General features: G+C 48.5%; 1 protein-coding gene across 2 annotated transcripts; it reads right to left on the reverse strand.

The window, feature by feature from the left end:
- Positions 1–14,984: 14,984 nt before the first annotated feature.
- Positions 14,985–16,574, reverse strand: LOC124688515 (cyclin-dependent kinase inhibitor 1-like). Of its 2 annotated transcripts, none has more exons than XM_047222185.1 (4): positions 16,056–16,574; positions 15,839–15,918; positions 15,521–15,736; positions 14,985–15,418 (listed from the first exon to the last, which is right to left on the reverse strand). In XM_047222185.1, the coding sequence occupies exons 1-4, from the start codon at positions 16,470–16,472 to the stop codon at positions 15,340–15,342; spliced, it is 792 nt and encodes a 263-aa protein (XP_047078141.1). In that variant the 5' UTR covers positions 16,473–16,574; the 3' UTR covers positions 14,985–15,339. The 2 variants fall into 2 exon arrangements, with proteins under 2 accessions (XP_047078141.1, XP_047078140.1); XM_047222184.1 differs by having other exon boundaries at positions 16,050–16,574.
- Positions 16,575–25,115: the final 8,541 nt, after the last annotated feature.

Below are 25,115 nucleotides of genomic sequence, written 5' to 3' on the forward strand. Positions count from 1 at the left end.
GGCCGATCCGAAGGCCGATCTGGCTGAAATCCGTTCCCTGAGCAATCAGCTGGTGACGGGCAAAGACGCAGATGATGAAGCTGAGATTGCTGAGGCGGAACGCATCCGTGTTGATGCTATTATCGCCCTCGGCGTGTTTCTCCGATAGGGCTTTCATAGACAAATGATTCTGCTTCTCGGTAGGGCCTTGATATGTTGATCGCTACGTTTGCAACGTTTTGCTTCTCTCCTTCTTGTTTTTTTTTTTATTATTAGCCGATTTTCCACCGGCTATCGTTTACCATCTGTCCGGCGTGGTGACCGTATGCCTCCCTCGAGCCGAATACTGTACGGTAACTACAGATATCGGCTCTGCGTTACGCCCAGGCGCTGTACTTGCGAGTCAGCCCCGTTGGGACTCGTGTAGTCAACGTGGCTGCTGTCCGTTAGATCGCCGCTTGACCCAAGCAACCATGTGGTGAACATAACCTCAGTCGGCTCGTCGGAAATGCGGGGCACCGGGCTCCGTCGGGAGGACGAGTAATGCGTCCGCATCGGCCGAAGTCATCGCTATCGGCCTTCCTTTGATTGTTTGTTTCGCGCATCAGCCGAGCAAGGTAGTTACCCGGCAGATCCTCGTAGGCGGCCGGCGTGCCGTCCGCCATCTCGAAGTAGATGGCGATGTGGTTGATGTAGACGATGGTCCCACCGGGCGTGCCGGAATGTGTTGACTGCCAAAACCCACCGGCGGGCAGCGGCCTTGTCAACACCGTAGAGCCGGGGGAGCCTAGAGCTGCGGCTGGCTGAGACCCCTCCGAGCGACGGCCCGCAATGCTCTTCCGGTCACACGCGGCGTTGCGAAGTGCAGGGCGTGCCACCCGACCTATACCCGGTCGGGGAAGGTGATGAGATTGCCTCGCTTAGTTTCTGCCGGGGCATACATGTAAACGTTAAATACGAGCCTCGATCGGCTCTCGGGTTATCTCGTGAATCGGCTCAAAGAGCCGATCCACCCATGATCCGTACGGGGTGTACGAATACTTGGTGGTCCTGCTTGATCAAGATGAAGCTAATGAGATCTACGACGATTTAGGGTTTTCACCACATAATCGGATCATCCTACTCCGAGGTTGGGCCGGATGGCCACGCACGGTGCTCGTAAGCCGATCCTAAACAAGGCCGGAAAACCAACATGAAGTTGATCCTAGGAACATCCCGTTTAGGACTTGCGAACGCCACCCTACGTGCCACAGGATCCTCCCCCTTTGTAAGGCCAAACTATTGCGAGATATTAAACTAATCCTTGTAGAACAAGGAGCAATCGTAACGGATCAGATCTACTAAATAATGATCAAGCGGGGTGCCGCCCCCACACCGGGATAGGCGTGAGGACGGCTAGATATGCAAGGGTTGCACTACGTAAGCATGCTTAAACGAAGAACAATGCTAACCCTAACACATCTAATGATAACTACGTTGCTCGCCATCAAAAGCGCTTCGATACGAGCAACGCATGAACAACGTGGGGCTTGTGCTGCCTAGATCGCAAGATGCGATCTAGGCAGCATGTCGCTACCGATAGAAACCCTCGAGACGAAGGAGTTGGCGATGCGCCGAGATTGGTTTGTTTTTGGGGTTGAACGTGAGTTGTTGTTTATTCCATAAACCCTAGGTACATATTTATAGTCCAGGGGACTTTCTAATGTGGACGTGCACTAAACCGTGCACGAGTAAGATTCTATCTCTAAACTAAAACACGATCTAATATGTTACAGATACACGGGCCATTAAGCCCAACTTGGTATAAAAGGCCGATCTACGTATTCCTCCATATATATACATCTTCAAACCATCTTGATCGCGGCCCACCTCTGACTCGGTTAAATTCCGGTGATAACACATCCCCAATGTTGGAAAAAATTTCAGCAGTTTTATCACAGGCAGTTTCAGCAGTTTTAGCAGTTTCAGGCAATTTTGCACGCTTTGCACTAGGAGTAGTAACATTGCCAACACCAATTATTTTACCATTAATAGTAGGAGGTGCAGCAACATGTGGAGCATTAGCATTGCTAGTGGTGGTAATAGTCCAAACTTTAGCTACATTATTCTCTTTAGCTAGTTTTTCATTTTCTTCTCTTTCCCATCTAGCATGCAATTCGGCCATCAATCTTATATTCTCATTAATTCTAACTTGGATGGCATTTGATGTAGTAACAATTTTATTTTCAATATCCTTATTAGGCATAACTTTCGATTTCAAAAGATCAACATCAGAGGCAAGACTATCAACCTTAGAAGCGAGAATATCAATTTTATTGAGCTTTTCCTCAACAGATTTGTTAAAAACAGTTTGTGTACTAATAAATTCTTTAAGCATAGCTTCAAGTACACCTGGAACTGGATCAGAGTCCAAATCCAAAACGTAGATGTCCAGGGAATGTCCAGTCTCGCATGGTTCGGTCCATCTCCAATCCACGCTACAGTGACACATATCCACGTCCGTCCAAGTCCAACCAATTATAATAATGGATATCCAAGGTCCGAATGGAGCTTACTAATCATCACGATTTGTCCCTCGCGAGCGCGACCGCACCTAGGCTCTCTGTTCTGCCTTCGTCAACCTCCCGAACCCATCCTAATTAAAAAAAAACTCCCAATCCCCTCCCCTGTCTCGATCCACCGTCCCACCTCATACCGGGCGCCGTCTATAGGAGCCCGCGGCGCCCTCGCCGTCTACAGGAGCTGCGGCCGCCCGCTCGCGGAGGTGACCGGCGGATGCGGCTATATTGGCGACGGAGGCCGTGGAGCCGGTCAGCGAGGACGACGGCGGTGTCGAGTTCAACTTCTCCGTTGCCAGCGACGTCGCGTCCGGCGGCGCCGAGGTGGTGGCCGTGGAGTGGGTCGGCGAGGACGGCGGCGTCGCCAAGGAGGCGGCGGAGGTTGCTGCCGCGATGGCAGGGGCCGAGCCCCCCCGCGGAGTTCCTCCGGCCGGAGACCAAGTTCCGCGTGCTGCTGCTTAAGCTGAGCAAGCCCAAGCTCGCCGCCGCTCCGGCGGAGGGCAACGGTGGCGGCGCAGCTCCCAAGCCGACGAACCGGTTCCTGATCAAGTTCCGGGTGGAGGACGCGCCCTTCGTGTCGCTCTTCACGCGCGACAACAACTCTCGCACCTCCGACACTAGCGCGGGCACCGGCGCGGCCATGCCGGCGCGGCCAGGTCGGCGCTGCAGGGAATGGAATCGCACTCGCCGGCTCCGGTCTGGTGGCCGTTCTTGTCCACATGACAATTGAGTCCCACCGCAGATAGGAGATAACGACCACGACCGATGCAGAATGCACGTGTCTAGTGGATTTTGGATCGCTCACTCTTTACGTCCACGGTCCATCCAATAGTGCTGGATCAAATGTCCATTAATATCCATGTCCATTGTAATCCAATCCAATTGTGTCCAACAAAAATAAGTCCATAGTCCATTGGACTATGCTGATCCAGTTCCAGATTTAGCTTCAAGTCCAGGGGGTGTGTTCCTATTATTGTTGTAAGAATTTCCATAAGAATTACCATAACCGTTACCATTATTATAAGGATATGGCCTATAGTTGTTACTAGAATTGTTCCGATAAGCATTGTTGTTGAAATTATTATTTTTAATGAAGTTTACATCAACATGTTCTTCTTGAGCAACCAATGAAGCTAACGGAACATTATTAGGATCAACATTAGTCCTATCATTCACAAGCATAGACATAATAGCATCAATCTTATCACTCAAGGAAGAGGTTTCTTCGACAGAATTTACCTTCTTACCTTGCGGAGCTCTTTCCGTGTGCCATTCAGAGTAATTAATCATCATATTATCAAGAAGCTTTGTTGCTTCACCAAGAGTGATGGACATAAAGGTACCTCCAGCTGACTGAATCCAATAGGTTCGCGAAGAAAAGTTCGATCCTGCATAGAAGGTTTGGATGATCATCCAAGTAGTCAGTCCATGGGTTGGGCAATTTTTAACCAAATATTTCATTCTTTCCCAAGCTTGTGCAACATGTTCATTATCTAATTGCTTGAAATTCATTATGCTACTTCTCAAAGATATAATTTTAGCGGGAGGATAATATCTACCAATAAAAGCATCCTTGCATTTAGTCCATGAATCAATACTATTCTTAGGCGGAGATAGCAACCAATCTTTAGCTCTTCCTCTTAATGAGAAAGGAAACAATTTTAATTTTATAATGTCACCATCTACATCTTTATACTTTTGCATTTCACACAATTCAACAAAATTATTGAGATGGGCAGCAGCATCATCGAACTAACACCTAGAAAATTGCTCTCGCATAACAAGATTCAATGAGAGCAGGTTTAATTTCAAAGAATTCTCGCTGTAGTAGCAGGTGGAGCAATAGGTATGCATAAGAAATCATTATTATTTGTGGTTGTGAAGTCACACAACTTAGTATTTTCGGGAGTGGCCATTTTAGCAGTAGTAAATAAAGCAAACTAGATAAAGTAAATGCAAGTAACTAATTTTTTTGTGTTTTTGATATAGAGTGCAAGACAGTAAATAAAGTAAAGCTAGCAACTAATTTTTTTGTGTTTTGATATAATGCAGCAAACAAGGTAGTAAATAAAATAAAGCAAGACAAAAACAAAGTAAAGAGATTGGATTGTGGAGACTCCCCTTGCAGCGTGTCTTGATCTCCCCGGCAACGGCGCCAGAAAATATGCTTGATACGCGTACAACATGCGTCCGTTGGGAACCCCAAGAGGAAGGTGTGATGCGTACAGCGGCAAGTTTTCCCTCAGAAAGAAACCAAGGTTTATCGAACCAGGAGGAGCCAAGAAGCACGTCGAAGGTTGGTGCGGCGCAACACCAGGGATTCCGGCGCCAACGTGGAACCTGCACAACACAACCAAAGTACTTTGCCCCAACGAAACAGTGAGGTTGTCAATCTCACCGGCTTGCTGTAACAAAGGATTAGATGTATAGTGTGGATGATGATTGTTTGCAGAAAACAGTAGAACAATAGCAGCAGATTGTATTCAATGTAAAGAATAGGACCGGGGTCCACAGTTCACTAGAGGTGTCTCTCCCATAAGATAAATAGCATGTTGGGTGAACAAATTACAGTCGGGCAATTGACAAATAGAGAGGGCATGACAATGCACATACATAATATGATAAGTATAGTGAGATTTAATTGGGCATTACGACAAAGTACATAGACCGCTATCCAGCATGCATCTATGCCTAAAAAGTCCACCTTCAGGTTATCATCCGAACCCCTCCGGTATTAAGTTGCAAACAACGGACAATTGCATTAAGTATGGTGCGTAATGTAATCAATAACTACATCCTCGGACATAGCATCAATGTTTTATCCCTAGTGGCAACAAGACATCCACAACCTTAGAACTTTCCGTCACTTGTCCCGCATTTAATGGAGGCATGAACCCACTATCGAGCATAAATATTCCCTCTTGGAGTTAGGAGTAAAAACTTGGCCAGAGCCTCTACTAATAACGGAGAGCATGCAAGATCATAAACAACACATAGTTAATAGATTGATAATCAACATAACATAGTATTCTCTATCCATCGGATCCTGACAAACACAACATATAGAATTACAGATAGATGATCTTGATCATGTTAGGCAGCTCACAAGATCCGACAATGAAGCACATAAGGAGAAGACGACCATCTAGCTACCGCTATGGACCCATAGTCCGGGGGTGAACTACTCACTCATCACTCCGGAGGCGACCATGGCGGTGAAGAGTCCTCCGGGAGATGATTCCCCTCTCCGGCGAGGGTGCCGGAGGCGATCTCCGGAATCCCCCGAGATGGGATTGGCGGCGGCGGCGTCACGGTAAGGTTTTCCGTATCGTGGCTCTCGGTACTCGGGGGTTTCGCGACGGAGGCTTTAAGTAGGCGGAAGGGCAACGCGGGGGCCACACGAGGGCCCCACACACCAGGCCGCGCGGCCAAGGCCTGGGCCGCGCCGCCCTGTTGTGGCGGCGCCTCGTGGCCCCACTTCCTTCCCCCTTCAGTCTTCTGGAAGCTTCGTGCAAAAATAGGACCCTGGGCGTTGATTTCGTCCAATTCCGAGAATATTTCTTTACTAGGATTTCTGAAACCAAAAACAACAGAAAACAACAGAATCGGCTCTTCGGCATCTCGTTAATAGGTTAGTGCCGGAAAATGCATGAATACGACATATAATGTGTATAAAACATGTAGATATCATCAATAATGTGGCATGGAACATAAGAAATTATCGATACGTCGGAGACGTATCAGGCACAAATTGGAGAAGACAACCATATAGCTACTACTATGGATCCATAGTCCAGGGATGAACTACTCACGCATCACTTCGAAGGCGGGCATGGCGATGTAGATGCCTCCGACGATGATTTCCCCCTGCGGCAGGGTACCGGGAAGAGCTTCGGAACCCTCCCGAGATGGGTTCTGCAATGGCGGCCGCGACGAAACTTTTTGTGGATGGAGGCTCCGGTGTTTAGGTTTTTCCCGAGATCGTGATTAAATAGGTGGAGGGGCGATGTCGGTGGAGGCCAGGGTGGCCCACACCATCCCTAGGCGCGGGTCAGGGCCAGGCCACCGCTAGGGCTGGCGTGGCCGCCCTGCTGCCCCCCTTCGACTCCCCTCTGGACTCTGTCTTTGTTATGGTAAAATATTGACTTCGGCTTTTGTTTCGTCCAATTCCGAGAATATTTACTGTACAACTTTTCTGAAATGCAAAACAGCAAAAAACAGGGAACTGACACTGTGACATCTTGTTAATAGGTTAGTGCCGGAAAATGTATAAAAGTGCAACGTAGTATGAGAAAAACATATATGAATTGGTGTAAAACAAGCATGGAGCATCAAACATTATAGATACTTTTGAGACGTATCAATATTCACTCCCATTATCCGTCAGGGAGACCCCCTATCCCCTTATTTGTTTCTGTTGTATGCGGAAGGTTTATCGAGCTTATTGTTGTATGAAGAAGAAGTTGGTGGCATTGGTGGGATACGGGTGTGCAGAAATGCACCGTCAGTTTCACACCTTTTATTTGCTGATGATTCCCTGATTCTCATGAGAGCGGATATGACTAATGTAACTTCCTTACATCAAGTTCTTGATACCTGTTGTGCTAATTCAGGATAGATGGTGAGTTTAGCCAAGTCTAGTGTGTTCTTTTCCCCCAATACTCATGCTATTCTAAGATCTGAGATATGTGAGGCCCTTCATATTGATACTGAAGCCCTCTCAGACAAGTACTTGGGGCTGCCTGCTTTGGTTGGGGCTGACAGAAGTGACTGCTTTAAACATTTTATTGAAAGAATCATTCAAAGAATTAATGGTTGGAAAGAGAAGCAACTATCTACTAAAGGGAGGAGATCCTTCTAAAAGCAATTGCCCAAGCTATCTCTGTTTATGCTATGTTAGTGTTTCTGATCCCAAAAAATGTTTGTAAAAGTATGATGGATGCTATTGCTAAATTCTGGTGGGGAGATGATGACAACAGTAATAAGATGCATTGGTACGCATGGTGGAAACTGTGCTTCCCAAAAATGATGGGGTATGGGATTTAGAGATTTCCAGTCCTTCAACTTGGCTATGTTGGCAAAGCAAGTGTGGAGACTAATAGATGAACCAGAATCTTTATGTGCAAAGGTTCTTCATGCCAAGTATTATCCAGAAGGTGATATTCTCAAAGCTGGGCCAAAGGCCGGGTGTTCCTTCACTTGGCAAAGCATCTTAGCAGGTTTGACGACCTTCAAAAGAGGGTACATTTGGCGTGTTGGAGACGGGGAAAGAATAAATATTTGGAACGATCCTTGGATCCCTACAAAACAGGAAAGTTGTTATCCCTAGAGGTTTGGTGTTTTTAACTGAAGTCAGCCAGCTACTGGATCCTATTTCTGGACAATGGGATGAAGAGTTAGTGAGTTCAATCTTTAATTCCCTAGATACCCGAAGAATTTTACAAAACCCCCTTAATCCTAATGGCTTTTCAGATTTTATATCATGGGGACTAACAAAGCATGGATTTTACACAGTTAGGTCTGCAAAACAGAACATCAGGACGCATCCTTTAATGTTGAGGAGATGTCAGGTGCAGCAGGAGCAGTGTTACGAGACTATGAAGGAAAATTCAGAGCAGCAAGCTGTACTATGATCCCTCACGTCCCGAGTGTGGAGATGTCAGAATCTATTTCTATTAGAGAGGGTCTGAAGTTGGCAGAACAATCTGAATGTAGCAATAGTGGAGTCTGATTCTTTAGAGACCATCCAGGCATTGACGGGTGAACAAAGATGGTGGAGCTCATCAGCTGCAATTTATGCGGACTGCGTTGATTTTGTGTCCAGAATTGGTCATGTGTCGTTCAGGTTTTGTCCGAGGAGGGTAACCAAGTGGCACACGAGCTAGCTAGATATAGTTTTTCTGAGAATATTTCGTGTAATTGGATCGATGAACCCCCTAGCTTTCTCCTAGACAAACATCTAAACGATGTAACTATTCTTTGATTTCAGGGCAGCAAGTACCAGACTCACTCTTTTTTTACCAGGGTACCGAAGGGAACTGAAAGGTTTTAGCTTAATATATATTGCTTTAAAATAAAGAGGTTGATTGGAGCTCATCACTATATATATTCTCCAAACAAAGAGAACTCAAGGAAACTAGACATGGCAAAGGATTTGGCATATCTTTCGCGCGTACGGCATAGTCTGAATTTCCGGTGGTGAGATAATGAGATCACCGTAATGAGAGGCATAAACCCTCGGTGTACGATCATGGCAAGAGCTAGCTTGCTCTGAAGGCACCTCATGAGCACGTCAGTCGTAGAATAGTTGTAGATGGTGACCATGTAAATATCCCGCTTCATCAAGAAGCACCCGATCTTAAGGCTGGTGAGATACATCAGAAGTTTGTTAAACTAAGACAAAAGTGGACTCTAAATTAATTTCCGGTCCATTACTGTCTGTACTACATGACTAAAGCTATTTGAACATCGCATATATAGATTCTTTCAGATCCGTTGCAGAAGTGATCATTGACACGATCATCTGGCCTTTCGTTAGCTTTTACCGACCGGGCGCCCGCGACTAGAACAGGAACAGCGCAGCAGCACCTTTCTGCTGAGCCGCGCGCCCGGCCGTACGTCCCGATCTCCGGACAAACATCTGAATTTGTGTTGGCGTTACCAATCAAATCATGCATGGCGCAAGGTGCACTACTCCCACCCACGACGACTATCAACGAACCCCATGCCGCCATGCGTCGTCGTCCTCACACAGCTAGCTAGCCTCCTGGTGTGGTGTGGTCTGCGGATGGACACCGGCCCGTGGTGGGGCGCCAAACGTTTTGTCTTGTGCTCCTTCGTATCGGTCGGGTCTCATCACCAAATGCAATGCACCATCACAAATCACAATCATCGGTCGGTCAGTCATGGTGCACGCTTGCTGGCCCGTCGCCTCGTATGCTCGTGAACGATCCCATTGATCCTATGCATTATTAGGGTATCTCAAATGACCCAACGGACGCGCATCGACCATTTGCAATCGGGCGGTCGAAGTATGCATCCGTACCCACGTCCAGCGGTCCGACGCATATTGACTGGTATGTCCGCCAAGACGTAAATGCATCCCAAATATAAGCCGCAAATGCGTCTGCACGAACGCTACCGCTTATGTGAATGCATCTCGCACTGGCCCGACTGATAGCGACCATGATGCTTTGCCTTCATCACCGCAGAACTGAAGGGCCATTGGTGACGACCTTTTTCTCGCTCACGCCATTGTCAGAGCCCTCCACCTCACCAGACATCCACCCAACCGATGCCATGGGAAAGGGTTGTCTATACCGCAAGGCAAAGAACGACCATGAGGCCGGCGGCTCGGGTACCGGCAAGAAGCCACGACACCAACGGTACATGTCCCCGTCGACTTTGCGCGCTGGCTCAGGGAGGAGAACCGGCCAGTGCCATGACCGGATGCGGGCCTGCTGGGAGGAGGCAGGTATCTGAACTCCAGCGGCGTGACGGGCCCTCCCATGCCACATGAGGGACGAGAGCGCCACCACGAGGTCCAACGCATCTTGCCATCGGATCTGCGTGACGATGAGGCGTTTGCGCTGACCTCTTACAATTGGATCTTGTTCGGAATGTGGGACTTCGACCCGCGCCGACGAGCGGGATACCTCGGTGATATCAACTTGTTCAACCGCGAGCCCCGTTGAGACGACAAGGACGTGTACACGGATGAGGACGGGAAGCAGGAGGAGGAGGAGGACTAGGACAAGGACTAGGATGACAACGACGCCCACGTCGAAGGCGGAGACAAGGACCACGACGACGACGACCCGTCGTGGGATCCGGTGACCCAGCTGCTGGACATCAGCGAGGAGGAGGCCATTGCGATGGCAATGGCCAATAGCGAGCTCGACCTACTCGCTATGTGGGACGGCTTCACCATCCAGCTTAGTGAATCCACGCTGGCGCAGGGGAGGTCGGCGACTCCTCCGGCCATGCCGACACGCACCCACGCCCGCGCGCCGTCTCATGCTCCAACCTCGGCCTGGGATACGTGGCCGCCGTCACCTCATGCTCCCTTCCTCCTCCACCGCCGGTCTACAACTGCCATGGCAGATGCCGAAGGTCATCGACCCGGTCAGCTACGACGAGAAGTAGCCCATGGCTAGGTTTTAGCATGCCTTGCTGACCCTTTTTAGTTTCTAAGTTTTTTTCTTGATTTTTATAATTATGTAGAAGTTATGGGCTTTTATGAATGAAAAAAAGTTTTATCCTATTTTATGGGTCGGTTTGCTCGAGATACCCCAGACATGCAGTCAGTTTTAGCGACCGATTTGTGTCGGCCCGTTTATAGCTCTGCCCGGAAAGAAAAGCGGCGATGCTGTCTGCATGTAATAGAGCTCCGCGGGCCAGCCACCAAGTTGTCCGTCGGCCTAGCTCTGGGTTGGCTTGGGCTTCCGGCCACAGGCCGCATCAGCATCACCAAGGAAAGGACGCCCATGTGTCCTTCCGCGTATAAGGGCCATCGAACGAAATGGGCTGGATGGGAAAAACATATTTCCCGCTCATTAGCAGGTGTTACCACGCGTCGCCCGCGCGTGGGTACGTATTGGGCTGGCCCATTTCGCTCGTTCCATCGTTCTTCTTTCGTCGTTCGCCACAGGCTCGCGGTTTTTTTGGTTTTTGGTCGGATTTTAATTGGTTCTTCGGTTATGGTTCGTTTGCTCTGGTTTTTTCGCTTTTTTTTTTTTCTGTTTCCTTTATTGTTTGAACATTTTAATTTGAACATCTTTTAAATCTGAATAGTTTTCAAATCTGAGCAGTTTTCAAATCTGAACATTTTTTAAACCTTGAGCAGATTTTAAATTTGAGCAAATTTTAAATTTGTGTAAATTTCAAATTTAAGAAAATTTCATACTTCAAGCAAATTTTAAATTTCGAGCAAATTTTCAATTTTGCGCAAATTTTGGATTTGTACAATTACTTCAAATTTTAACTTTTTCAACTTTGAACATTGTTTATAATCTGAATTTTTGCAAATCTAATTTTTCTTAGAGAAATCAATAGAAAAAATGGAGATGACCCTTCTTGGGCGGCTGGGCCGGCCCAACACGGAGGCGTGTGTGTGTGTGTGGGGGGGGGGGGGGGAACCCTGCGTGCGCTACTACCGCACGCACGCTGGCGGGGTATAGGGAAACCCGGCTACATGAGATCTTTTCTGCGTGTGGAGCAATGATGATAGGATAGACTAGAAGTAGGCCTACCTAGGCTAAACCTATACATCGACCAGGTCACTGCGGCAGCGATGCGGTCCCAAGCGAGCTGATAGATGCGCCAGCACATTAACACGTGTTGTATAGCGCTTTTCTTTTAGTAGTTTTTTGTGTGTCGCTGGTTCTCCTTATATTTTATTGGTTTCTCCGATTGGGCTGGGTTTTTTAGTTTTTCTTTCCTTTCGCTCTTTTTTCCTTGACACTTTTCATTATTAAATCTGGATAAATTTCAGATTTGATCATTTCCAAAACTTGCACATTTTTTTGAAATTTTTTCAAATTCGAACTTCTTCAAAATCTGAATATTTTTAAAAAATGAACATTTTTTAAGTCTTGACATTTTTTAATTTAACATTTTTAAAATCAAAATATCTTTTCAAATTTGAACATTTTAAAATTTACATATTTTTTCAAAATTTGAATATTTTCATAATAAAATTAAATAAAGAAAAACGTAAACGAAGAAGGTAGTGCTTTTTTATCTGTGCCGCATTGGGAGCAGCCCATAAAGTCGCGTGGTATGGCGGCTTTCCAAGCCAAAATGGGCCAAGCCTATAATAGGCGTGGGTATGCGGAGCCAATCGCTCGCTCCACTTAAGGCGGAGAATAGGCGCTCCCTCCGACTAGAGTGTTCTCGTCATGGGCCGCACTAAACATGGCTGGTAAGAGGTTTGGTTTATCCCATTATCTCATTTTTCTTTATATTTTATTTAAAAATTGTTCAAATCTAAAAATGTTCAAACTTAGTACAATTCAGATTTAAAATAGTCAAATTAAAAAGTTCAAACTTGGAAAAAGTTGAAAATTCGAAAGTTCAGAAAAAAATGATCGGCAAAACCACAAAAATGGAAGGCATGAACTTTAGATAGTGGCGGACACACAAAAATTGGTATAATCATACGGAAAGAATGTATACAAAAGTCACAAATCATGGTGAACACCTTCAGCTCGCCTAACAAACTTGTGTGCAATTTTTTATCCTTCTTCGCAGAGAGAGTGTACCCACACGCTAGATGGCACGCAAATAGATCCGATCGAAATCCCGATCTGTATTAAAGACGCGTAAATGCCCGTATTAGGCCAACAAATTCAATTCGCGTATTAGGAGTAGCAGTACGGATGTGGCACAGCGACACTGTCTAAAAATCCCGTTGCACGTCCAGCGCATTTGCCGCCGTACTGTGGCACCACCACGACATGAGCCGCGACAAGAGGGGAAGATTTGGTGGGTACGTACGCGCAAGTACCGCTAATCCTGTGCCTGATACCATGCGGTTGGCCGTCGACACAGGCGCAAATCGCGTCCTATATATGGTACTGCCTACAGTCGATTTACACGCTGCCGGCAGCCGGCCTCTCCCATAATTAATTTCTGTAGATCGATTCCTTGCTCGATGTGTACTCCGCTGGTCCGTTGCATCGGCGGTACAGCCAGGTAGACGATCGCTCCAGATTTGCGTTATTCCACGATTAGTTAGTATGTACACTTGGACATGCAGGATGCAACGCACTTAATACAGAGCAAGTACTGCCTGAGGGCACTGCCCTGAACTTCTGAAGGAATTGCAGTTTGCTGCTGCCATTCCCCTGCTCTGCTCCGACTATCTGAGAGAAGAAACAGCAGAATCCTGAACTGACGCATCAAACCTGTGAATGTGCAGTTACTTTGCAGACTCTGCCAGGAGCGGGAGATCTTCTCTCTCACCCAAAGAAAGAAAGAAAGAAACTCTGCCACTTCCGGACTCCAAAGCCCATCAGTTTCAGCGCCACCGCTTGGAGTAGAGTATAGAACTGGGCGGCCATTATTACCCCCCGTGCGCGGAATGTTTACCCGCTTGGGGATCCCCACCTTCTTCTCCACAGTCCCAAACCGCGCTTCCCCAGGTAAACTACCGCCTTTTTTATACGCTTCCGAAGGAGCTCTGCCCCCTTTTCACCGTTCCGTGGAGACAAATTACTGACACCAAACAGCGCACTGGCACCCTGATCGATCGATGGAGGGATCTCCCATGAAGGCCGGCCATGATCTCCTTCTCGCCCCCCACGTTCCACGGATCTCGGCCTCGCATTATAATTAGATCGAGCTTATTCTGTGAGCCGTAACTAACGTGCTCATGCATGATCCTCTCCATCTCTCCAGTAGCTCACTTGCGCATTGTTAATTCCCACTTTTCGTTGGTCCTATCAGGGGCACTTTACGCACTGACTTGAACATGGATGTGACCTGCCCTTTCTCTTCTTCTCAGCCTCTCAGGAGTAGAGCATGTTGTGATAATCTTGCAAACACCAAAAGGGTGTAAAAATGAAATTTCGGCTTGCTCTCGGCACAGGTAAAAAGTGGCATGCCAGAAAGGAATATCCAGATTCCCGAATAAAACACAGGCTAGAGTCTCCATGGCACAAGGAGCTGAAATTGTCCGAATTGGGGTAGGCGTACAAACCGGTAGGCGCTCACGCACACTCCCAATGGGGTGAGGTCACGAGAAACGGTGGGCCGGCCGGCCTGCCATTATAATCCACACAGGTTTCAGTGCCAAGCCAGTAAACAGTGTGGGGTTCCCGGCGAGCCAGTGGCACCGAATCCCAGTGGCATCTAGTTTTTACCCCAGCCTACTGAATAACCCAGATCCCGATGCGAGTAACATTCCTTAATGCCCCCCTCCTCCCTCTCGCCCCTCCCACATGCATGGCATGATGCTTCCATGTGCGCTGGATCCAAAGCCAGCTCGATCCCAATCAGTGGATCATACACTTTGCACTAATCATACTACTTACCCGCTTAGTTTAGTTTAATCCCACCTTAAACCTTACTCGAACCTTAATTTTTTTTACTGGGACGGCAGAGGGAGGTGACTTCCTTCCATCCGCCGGCGTGTGGCCGATCGGGGTCCCCATGGATACAGAGTAACCTCCTTTCCACGGCACGCCATGCTCTGCCATGGAAGCCTCCACTGCAGTTTGCCTGTACCATGTCCCTTCATGTCGATAATGGCTTCTGCACTTCTCACCTTCTGCTCTCTAGTGTCTGTTGCTTAGATACAAAGGTAGCCAAAAATAATTGTATTTCAAACTTGCAGAAATAGAAACTTGCAGGACCAGTAACACAATGGACACAATGGCGCGCGATGGTTATATTAATACTTGCAGTGCAGCTAGCTGCTGCTCTCACGGATGTACAGTAAAATTGATTGATACAGGTAATTAACTAGTAAGGAGTAAGCAATTACAGGGTGACGGACGGACCGAGGGATCTATCCTGTCATGTCAACAAGAGTAACTTTGTTCTGAACAAATAAATACCAGAAATTAATTAGAAGATAGCGAAGGTGTGAGTAAAGAAAGGTGGATGATCGAATCATCGGTGGTTGGTTGGTTGGTTAGGCTATAATGCTTCTTTTGTTGGAGTATTCCTCTTTCTGGAGCATCTTTTCCCTTGCCTTTTTTTCTTACACACGGCCGGCCTCTACAGTGAGCGACTTTCTAGCTACAGCTTCTCTCCCACCCCTTTGCACGCGCTCGCACGCTTTGAGCGGCGCAGCTGGTTAGCTGCTGGTCACCGCCGGGGACCACTCGAAGCGGCCGGCGGAGAGGGGCACGCCGCGGGCGACGTCGAAGTTGTACCTGGCCACCGAGATCGCAGGTTAATTAGGACGCGCGCCGGCGGGGGGGAGCTAGTAGTAATTAAGGTTTTTGGGCTGCAGCGAGCGAGGGAGTAGTACTTACTTGGACGCGAAGCGCTTGGCCTCGGCCTCCTCGGCCGCCGCGAAGAACTCCTCGATCTCCGCCGCCTCGGGCATCCTCGCCCTCGCCGCGGCCGCCTGGAGTTGGGAAGCCGTCAACGCTGACGGCAGCGAGCGGCTGCCTCTTCGCCCCGCCAGATCCGACTCCATATCGCTCGACTCGCCGGGGAGCTGGCGGCTGGACGGCGTCGTCTCCCTCCTGAATTTTCAAAACCGGCAAGCGGGAAGGCGTCAGGAGCACGGCACGAGGCATAATTCACCAGAATTTGCATGAATCGAGGGAGAATTTCGACATCCCCACCTTTCGCGGTGGTCGTCGCGGCCGCTCTCCGAGTTGTCGTTGCCGCTCGCCGATCCCTGCCGAACGTTGTCGCTGCCCGCCTGGGGAGCACCGAAATCAGACTTAGCCAACGGTTTTGACCAACAGAATTAGAAGGATAGAGATCTCGAATCGTAATTTGAAATTCGAATTCTAGGGTTTGCTTCGAGGTCGGACGGGAAATTTCCCTTACCTCGGCAGCGTCGGAGCGGCACGGCAGGGTCCTGTCGTGCGGCGCGGGCGACGAGGCGTCCACCGAGGACGCCGTGCTGGAGCAGCGCGAGAGGCCGGCCGGGAGCGGCGCCCCAAGCCCGGCCTCCGCGCCCTTCGCCGGCGCCGAGGTGGACGGCGGCGGTGGCGCCATGAAGAGCATGCGGCTGCGCAGCTTGAGGTAGCAGCTCCCGCCGGTCTGGCCACCTCCAGCAGGCGAAGCAGCAGCAGCAACGGCAGCGCTGGCGGCCCTGAGTGGCGACGGCGGGAGCGGCCTCCTGGTCCGCTTGGCGACGGCGACGGCGGCGGCCCTGGACCTGGTCCGGACGCCGACGGCCTGCGTGACCTCCATGGCCGCCACCTCGTCGCCCACGGCGCCCCTGCACTTGCGCATGTACTTCCCCATCGTCCTCGCCTCCCTCGCGACTTCTGCCTTTGTCCTTGGCTGTTTCCCTGTGTGCTGTGTGCGGTGTGCGCCGGTGGGGTGGACGATATGCTGCCGCTTCCCCTTTGCGAGTTTGGATCCTCTCGCCCGTCCGTCCGCGGTTCCCGTGCGCGTACACATATACCACGCCAGTTAAGGCCCACCGGGGCAGGAGGATCTGATCCGGATCGGACGGCCAGGGGCGCCCCGCCGCTCCGACGGACGGCGCCGTCAACCGGAATCTGGCTGTTCAGCGGGGAAGCCGGTGGGTAACGGCGTTCTGGAAATCCAAACGGAACGTGATAATCACGGGATGTTAGTGGCTGGGTGGGGTAGGGCAAGACGAGATTGCCCCTTGGCTGGCGGCGTGACACGTCAGCCGTGAACGGATCGGACGGCTGGCGTGGCACTGGGGCGGGGATAGATAAAGAGATTTGAAACCGGGATGGATGAATTTGAAAGGGGGATGCAGCCCGTGCCGTTGGAATACGATGTTCGCGTGACTTGCGCTGCAGTTTCGCCGTTTGGGACGGAAACGTTACTGCCTGGCCCGCGGTACCGGCTTAATTACCTGAACAAGGAAAGAAACAGTGAGGCTGGGTGGGGCCTGTTGAAACTACGGATGGAATGGAAGAATGGTAACTCTGCAAAGGTTCCCCTGAAATGGCGTGGCGCAGCTTGAACAGGATAGGGAGGCGGGCCCGGGTCGGTGTTTGGCAGGTAGGTTCCGATTCTATCTGCCGTCCTTGTCTACTGCCGCGCGGTGATGTCGGCTTCACTCCCTCGACTATTTCCCAACGAAAGCACGAACCTACGTATGCCAACGGTGAACAGTATTACCATCTCCGATTCAAGGAATAAGGCGTCCTCGTTTTACGTGCTTTTCGTTTGACTAAGTATTACTTTAAATATATAAAAATTGTTGAATGAAATTAACATCATTAGAAAGTGCTTTTCAATACGAATCCAACGATACTAATTACATATAATATAATCAAGATTTTGTTGCTCAATTTTTATGGTCAAAGTTCGTCTTGGAATACGCGTGCGCCTTATTCCTTGAGACGGAGGTAGTATCTACGAGGGGTGTAGCTAAGCCAACATGCAGCTAGGCAGTATTGGACGTCAACTAAATATGACTGGAGGGAGTATAGCTTAGTAGGGTGCCTGCTTCGAAAGCGGTCATGTTGTCAGGCTCCACTAGCATATCTTAGGGTGAAGCATGCGCATGGTTATATTTTGCAAAACCCTTGCAGAGTGTATATCTTATCAAAAAGGCGTGTCCGCATTTATGAACGGCTAATAGCACGTATGACTTGATTATAGAACAACTTATGCCTTCATATCATTGTTAATAACTTGCGTACTAATATAAAAAACAAGACCAACAGGACAAAGCCCAGGGCATCCGTATTAAGATAGAAAGGTGTGTGTGGACCGAGCTAAACCACGCGAAATATTGCGCCCGCGTGATTCGAACTCTGGCCAGCCAAGAGACGCCACTGCGCTCTAGCCACTGAGCTACTAGCCCATCCACCTTGCGTAGTAATATAGCATTACTCCAGCCAATATCTAATAAAACTTGTCAGACGTGGAGCGCCTTTACGTCGCTATGAGTGAAAAGGGGCATGTGTATTTGGATGGGTTATGCTTTTGTAGTGTTATGCGTTCTCTCTTATCTTCTCTGAGTAGAGGGATGTTGTTGCGTGTCTCTATTGCTTTCTAGTTCAAGCTTCACCGCCGCTAAGTCCACCATATAGCCTGACGAGCACAACCTAGTTCTAGTCTCGCTGAGTACAACCTTCGTACTCACACTCTGCTTTCTCCCACTTTTGTCAGCAACCGCGGCACGATCGGTTTGGCATGTATCAGATCGACGATGTTAACAAGGTTACCCTTCCAGCTTGGTCCGGGCAGGGTCGTAGAAGTCACTGGTCATCTTCAAGACTCTTGATCTCATTTATACTATTGTCAGTACTTGGTTCCTTTATTTATGATTTGGATCTTTGTATTGTATATTTGTATTCTTGGTTTCTTGCGGTCCTTGTTGTATTATATGTTTCTTGTAGGTTACATCATGAAGTTGTAGTAACGATACTATTTGTGAATGATTCCATCGGCATCGCATGTATGTTTCGACGCGCACGAGATGTTGGTGGGCGTCTTCAAGTCCATATCGTGCATATTTTGGCGGATAGCTGGAATCCTCATGGTATCGGTCTTGGGGCATCAGTTTTTTTTCAAAATGATCGAAAGATGGCCTACGACGCCGATTCCTTCTGACGGACAAGCAAGTGGACATTGGCAAGCAGGAAGGACAATGTCTCAGAGCTTAACTTGGTCTGTAGAGATGTAGAGGGCGACTATGCTAACGGTGGAGCGCTTTCAATGGCGCCAAATTCCTCACAAAAGGGGCTGATTTCAAGGACAAGGGAGTCAATCGCCTGCACTTGCGCTGCCACTCGAGCAATCGTGACCGCTGAGATTCACCGCATCCCCCACCTATGAAAGAACAAGGAAGAGAAATAACTTGTTGGCCAAACCTGACCGGCCTCATGGTCCAACATGCAGGTCCGCACTAATTGGTGGGCCCATTGCTGTCATCACACTATCAAAGGGTTATTAATGAGATCTATGACAACTCGAAAGTTGGTATTTTAAAAAAAAGTTAACAAAAGAGACACAAACTTGTTAACCTAGGCCGAGTTGCAAACCATGCACGAAAGCATCATCGACCTTACACCCGCACGATTCACAAAAAAAGAAAAAAGAAACTTGCACCCGCACACGACAACCAACGAAGTGTGCATATCTGCTACGACATCTCCCACAATTCACAGGTTACTCGGTCACCGCACTAGCAGTGTGGATGTAGCCATCAATCTAGGCGTGCAAGTGGAGTCACTGAGCCGGCCAGCGGGAGCCGTCACCCACTGTCGCGCGACGATCTCTCCATTACGTGGGATCATTGGATCAGCGCACAGAAAACATATTTTCAAAATGCGAAAAAAAATCTGAAAATGATATACAACATGTCAATGGGTTGTATCTACAATTCCAAAAAAATCAGCTTAAAATTGATCTACACTCCGAGAAACAAAAAAGAGAAATTTTGAATGTGAATAATGTTAGATCTGGCTGAACAATATTCATCCTCAGACTATTCACACCTAAATTTATCTTTTTGTCTTGCATATATAACACAAATGTGTATTGTCATGTTTTCAAATTATTTGAACACATATTTTGTATTTTCAAAACAATTGTTCTCATATATCCTCACTTGATTCTACCCAAGTCATCTCCGCGATATATACATACGCGTCCCGATCGGCTATCCGCGCGCGCGAGCGGGCATGCACGTGCGCTGTAGGCTGTAGCATCCATTCTAATCGATGCTGCCATATGCCAGTTGCGCGCAGTGCCTGGTCGAGTGAACGGTGAATGATGAGGACAGCGCTGCAGCTGTCCCCCCTCTGATTTGGATCCTTCGTGTTACTACCACGCAAAAATCCAGTGTAAAATAACTACTTGCAGTTCTTGTTTCTTTGACAAAAACAGCAACGAGAGCGCCCACGTGTCGAAATTTGGGTGGCTCAACCGAGCCGCAGCCAAACTTGTGCTTCCTCTCTCTCTCACCGTTGCCGGTCAGCCGGTAGATGTCGAACGCCGGGAATACAAAACCCGTCTGGAAGGTGGCAGCGGGTTCTTTCCTTGCTTCTAACCGTTTTATTCAAATATATATTCTTTTTTTTCCGCTTATGTCAGGAACAGTACTTGTTTCTCGGTTTAAAAAAAATATTACACCATTGTTTACATGTACAGCTTCTCTTTCGAGATAGGTTTTCGCCGCGCTATATTAATATAGCAACACACCGTACAACCAACAAACCATACAACCAACGATAGAACCAAAATGAAGAAGATATACCCAAAAGTAAAGACACGAAAAAACAAAATAAAGACTAGGGCGGATCGACTAAGCGATGGTGATCCATAACCGCGGCTCCCTCCGAAGAAGTTTCGCCACACTCCTAGCATCGAAGCGTCAAGTATCAAGCAACACCTTTAAGATGGGGTGCGGCGACGATGCTGCTGCTACCCAGACTAGAGACCGGTCCTAGGGTTTCCCCCGGCACACCGAACAAGATGGATCGAGGGTACCCACAACGTCATCCAGGAAGGAAAGATGTCATCCGCAGGTGACACCGAATCGGTGTCGGACTGGCCGACCAATTTCTCTCGAAAACACAATCCGCTACTCTCTAACGGTCCGCTGCACAGGAGCCTGCAAGGACGAAGCCTCACCACTATCGAACTTGCCGCCAACCAGCACGCACCACCATGGTCAAGAATTCACCATCGTCGCCTCCCCGGTTGCAACCATCACGAGGCATGTAAGACGGAGGCAAACGACATAGCTTGAAGAAGGGCTAGCAACACCGTGGTCATAGGGGGGGGGGGGGATTTTCCGATCTGATTTGGATCCTTCGTGTTACTAACCACGCAAAAATCCAGTGTAAAATAACTACTTGCAGTTCCTGTTTCTTTGACAAAAACAGCAACGAGAGTGCCCACGTGTCGAAATTTGGGTGGCTAAACCAAGCCGCAGCAAAACTTGTGCTTCCCCTCTCTCTCACCGTTGCCGGTCAGCCGGTACATGTCGAACGCCGGGAATACAAAACCCGTCTGGAAGGTGGCAGCGGGTTCTCTCCTTGCTTCTAACCATTTTATTCAAATATATTCTTTTTTTTTCCGCTTATGTCAGGAACAATACTTGTTTCTCAGTTTAAAAAAATATTGCACCACTGTTTACATGCAAGATGATTGGGACTTCTTACAGCTTCTCTTTCGAGATAGGTTTTCACCGCGCTATATTAATATAGCAACACACCTTACAACCAACAAATCATACAACAAACTATAGAACGAAAATGAAGGAAATGTTGGGCAACAACAAAGATATACCCAAAAGTAAAAACCAAAGAGATAAAATAAAGACTAGGGCGGATCGACTAAGCGACAGTGACACACAACCGTAGCTACATCCGTAGAAGTTTCGCCACGTTCCTAGCATCGAAGCGTCAAGTATCAAGCAACACCTTCAAGATGGGATGCCACGATGACACTACTGCTACCTAGACCAAAGATTGGTCCTAGGGTTTCCCCTGTCACACCGAAGGATATGGATCGAGGGTAGCCACAACGCTATCTAGGAAGGAAAGATGTCACCCGCAGGCAACACCGAATTGGTGTCGGACTAGCCGACCGATGTCTATCGAAAACACAATCCGCTACTCTCTGACGGTCCACTTCACAGGGGCCCTGCAAGGACGAATCCTCACCACTGCCAAACTTGCCGCCCACCAGCACACGCCACCATGGTCAAGAAGTCACCATCGTCGCCTCCCTGTTGGAACCATCACGAGGCCTGTAAGACAGAGGCAAAAGTCATATCTTGAAGAAGGGCCAGCAACCGTGGTCATACGGGAGGGAACGGTCTCCACCGTCGAAGGCGGTAGCTGACTGAACGCGGCAGTAAGCATACAAATCCTAGGCGGGTCCAGGCGGACCAAGTGGGTCCGTCAAGCCCCGCGGAGGCACACCAATCCCAAGAGGGTCTGACCGGGACCCGAGCAAGCCGTAAAGCTCGTCGCCGCTCTGCAACACGCTGACCGCTGGCGCCACCATCCTCACCCTCACCCTCACCATATCGACCATCGCGAGGAAGCTCCACGGTCGAGCAGGGAAGTCGGCTCGCCGCTCCTAGATGAGGCTTGTAGGGCCCAGATCTTGGCCGGCCGAGCGCCGCCCTGCTGCCTCCGAAGCGGCAGCACACCGTGTCGTCATCGCAACTCATCTGCCACCGAACCCGAGTCTCCCGAAGAGCACCACTACTGGCCGGAGTCCTGCCCGCCAGATCCGCCCTAGAGCGCGGGTGATGAAGAGCCGCCGCCACCAGCACCACTCGGGCTTTGCCCGGTGGTGGCGAGAGAGGAAGGTGGCAGCGGGAAAGGAAGGTGGCGCGAGGAAGGCGTGCGGCAAAGAGTGGAGGGGCCGCCCCGGTCGCCCACGGGGAGGCGACGGGAGCGAGCCCTCTCCTCACTGCCTGGTTGTCTATCCCAATTTTTGGCTTCTAGACTAATTCCGAGCGTACAACTTCTCCAGGTGGTATAGAGAGTGAGAAAGTACTCCTAGCAAAAAGCTCTTGCCTTCGGCATGACATTGCTAACAACGAACTTCACAGTCAATTGTACCTTTTGCGAGATATATGGCCTCCAAGGTGGAGGGGTATACTATTTTTCTTTCGGAATTGCTAGAAATCAGTCGCCTTAGATTTATTAAATCTCAGTCACCTACTCAACCATTAGATTAAGTACATCAAGATTAGTGTAATTTTATTGTTTTGTGTCAGGAACTCATTTTCTCCAAAGGCCCTGCAAGCTGATTTTTTTGCAGGCCGCTGGCTACTTGCTTTATGGCGGGCGTTGTCTTTGTGATGGGATGCATTTTCCGTGTCTTTGTAGCATGTGCTGTTTAGCATTTTATTCCCTTCCGTCCTTGCTGTTCTTTGCAAAAGAAAAAAATAGCGGCACATGTATTGTAGCCTAGAAAAATATAACAAGCCATTGGACTAAATCATAATTTGTGCTAATTTAGAGAGTTATAGGTTGGTTGTAATTGACATTTTCCCAATTGCATCGAGATCGCAACTGAGATTTTTCCAATTGTACGTGGGTCGCAACTGAGATTCTCTCAGCATGCCGATAGTAATGTATCTAGATTTTGCATGTGGGGTGCAACTAAGATTTTCCCAGTTGCATGTGGGTTGCATGTGGGTCGCAACTGAGACTTTTCCAGTTTCATGTAGGTCGCAAGTCACGACCGAGATTTTTCCCAGTTGCATGTGGGTCGCAACCGAGAGTTTCCCAGTTGCATGTGGGTCGTAACTGAGACTTGCATGTGGATCGCAACTGAGACTTTTCCAATTTCATGTGGATCGCATGGGTCGTAACTAGATTTTTTTTCCAGTTACATGTGTGTTGTAATTGAGATTTTTCTTGTTGCATGTGGGTTGTAATTGAGATTTTCTCAGTTACATGTAGGTTGCAACTGTCAATTTTCTAGTTTCACATGGGCTGCAACTAAATTTTTTGTAGTTGCGCCTGTGTTGCACTAAGATTTTCCAGTTATATATAGGTTGCAACTCATCTTTTTTCACATTTTTTTTCTAGCAAAAGGCATGAATATAGAGCTTTGTTGTTTTTTCTCCTATATACACTTTATGTAAAGGTAACAAGAAAAATCATGAAAGCCACACATTTTGTGACTGCGTCCAACACCTCGTAGTGCTTTGTCTCTAGGCCCGTTGTATGTAAGAAGCCTAGGCAGTTCATCTCTACAGCCCAGCGTCAAAAGAAAAGCAAAAGCCAAGTCAGCTTACCGTCAGGTGACTGAGATTTAGTAAGTCTCAGTCGCCTGATCCTCAGCTACGCCCTTTTTCTTTAACCATCTGATTCAGTTGGTGATGCAAGCAAACATTGGATTCTCTCATTTTATTGGTTTTCTAACAAGATGGCACTTTGTCGTTTCTCCTTGTAGTCGCAACGATGAAATGCCCATGCCACGTTACAAACAGACACGAGATAACATATAAAAACGATAACGTTAGGCGACAGGTACAGATCGACCATCTTTAGCGTCATATATACACTGATTATTTCTCACTCTTACTTTGAATCGGGTGCAAACGAAAATCGGATCCACATGTGGCTTCTTTCTGACCAATGGAAGTTTTGTGCGATCTTGTGATGTCACATGCGTCTCACTAGGCCGGACAAAAGTTTCGATCCACTGCAGGCTTTAATTACTTAAATAACGTTGTCTCCTATAATTGACGAATGAATGAACTCCTGCCATCAGTAGCACTGGATATTCGTTTGTGAAATGCTCCTCTCAGTCATCTAGCTGGGAGATTCCAGACAAGTATATGTACACCCTGTGTAAATATAATATGGCAGGTTAATTAAACAAAATACTCCACTCCTAGGGGAGACAATGAAGATAACACCTCTTTCTTGATTGCCTCGTTGTGAAGATTTGATCTCAACTTGGATGGAGACGAGGGATGCGCACGCGCCGCTACCTTCTTGAAGGAGTCACGCTCGAGGGGATGGGGAATGCGACGAGGGATGCACATGCGCCGCTACCTTCTTGAAGGAGTCACGCTCGAGGCTCCTGGTCCTCATAGTGGTGTAAGTCGGGACGATGGCTCCAGTGATGGAGGTGTGTATTTGTTGCGTTTGGTCGCTGCGTAGTGAGGACGGCGAGTCTCCTCACATGTGCGGTTTTCGTCCCAGTTTTCTTATAAACCGGGATAGTTTGTATGGCTTTTGGACCTGGTTTCTTTTATGAACGGGGCCACTCTCTTCTATCTCCACTATGGGAGACTGTGCTTTTGCCATCTGCACAGCAAGAAAGGCCGTCGGCACAGGCTGTGCTGATGGCAACCGTCAGCGTAGCCTCGTCGGGCCAGTTTTGGTCGGAGACTGCGCCATCACCTTCGGCACAGGCCGATACCATCGGCACAGGATACACCGACGGCTGGCCGGTGGCCATCGTCGT

The sequence above is a fragment of the Lolium rigidum genome, chromosome 2, assembly GCF_022539505.1.
Source record: "Lolium rigidum isolate FL_2022 chromosome 2, APGP_CSIRO_Lrig_0.1, whole genome shotgun sequence".
In the NCBI taxonomy this organism is placed as follows: domain Eukaryota; kingdom Viridiplantae; phylum Streptophyta; class Magnoliopsida; order Poales; family Poaceae; genus Lolium; species Lolium rigidum.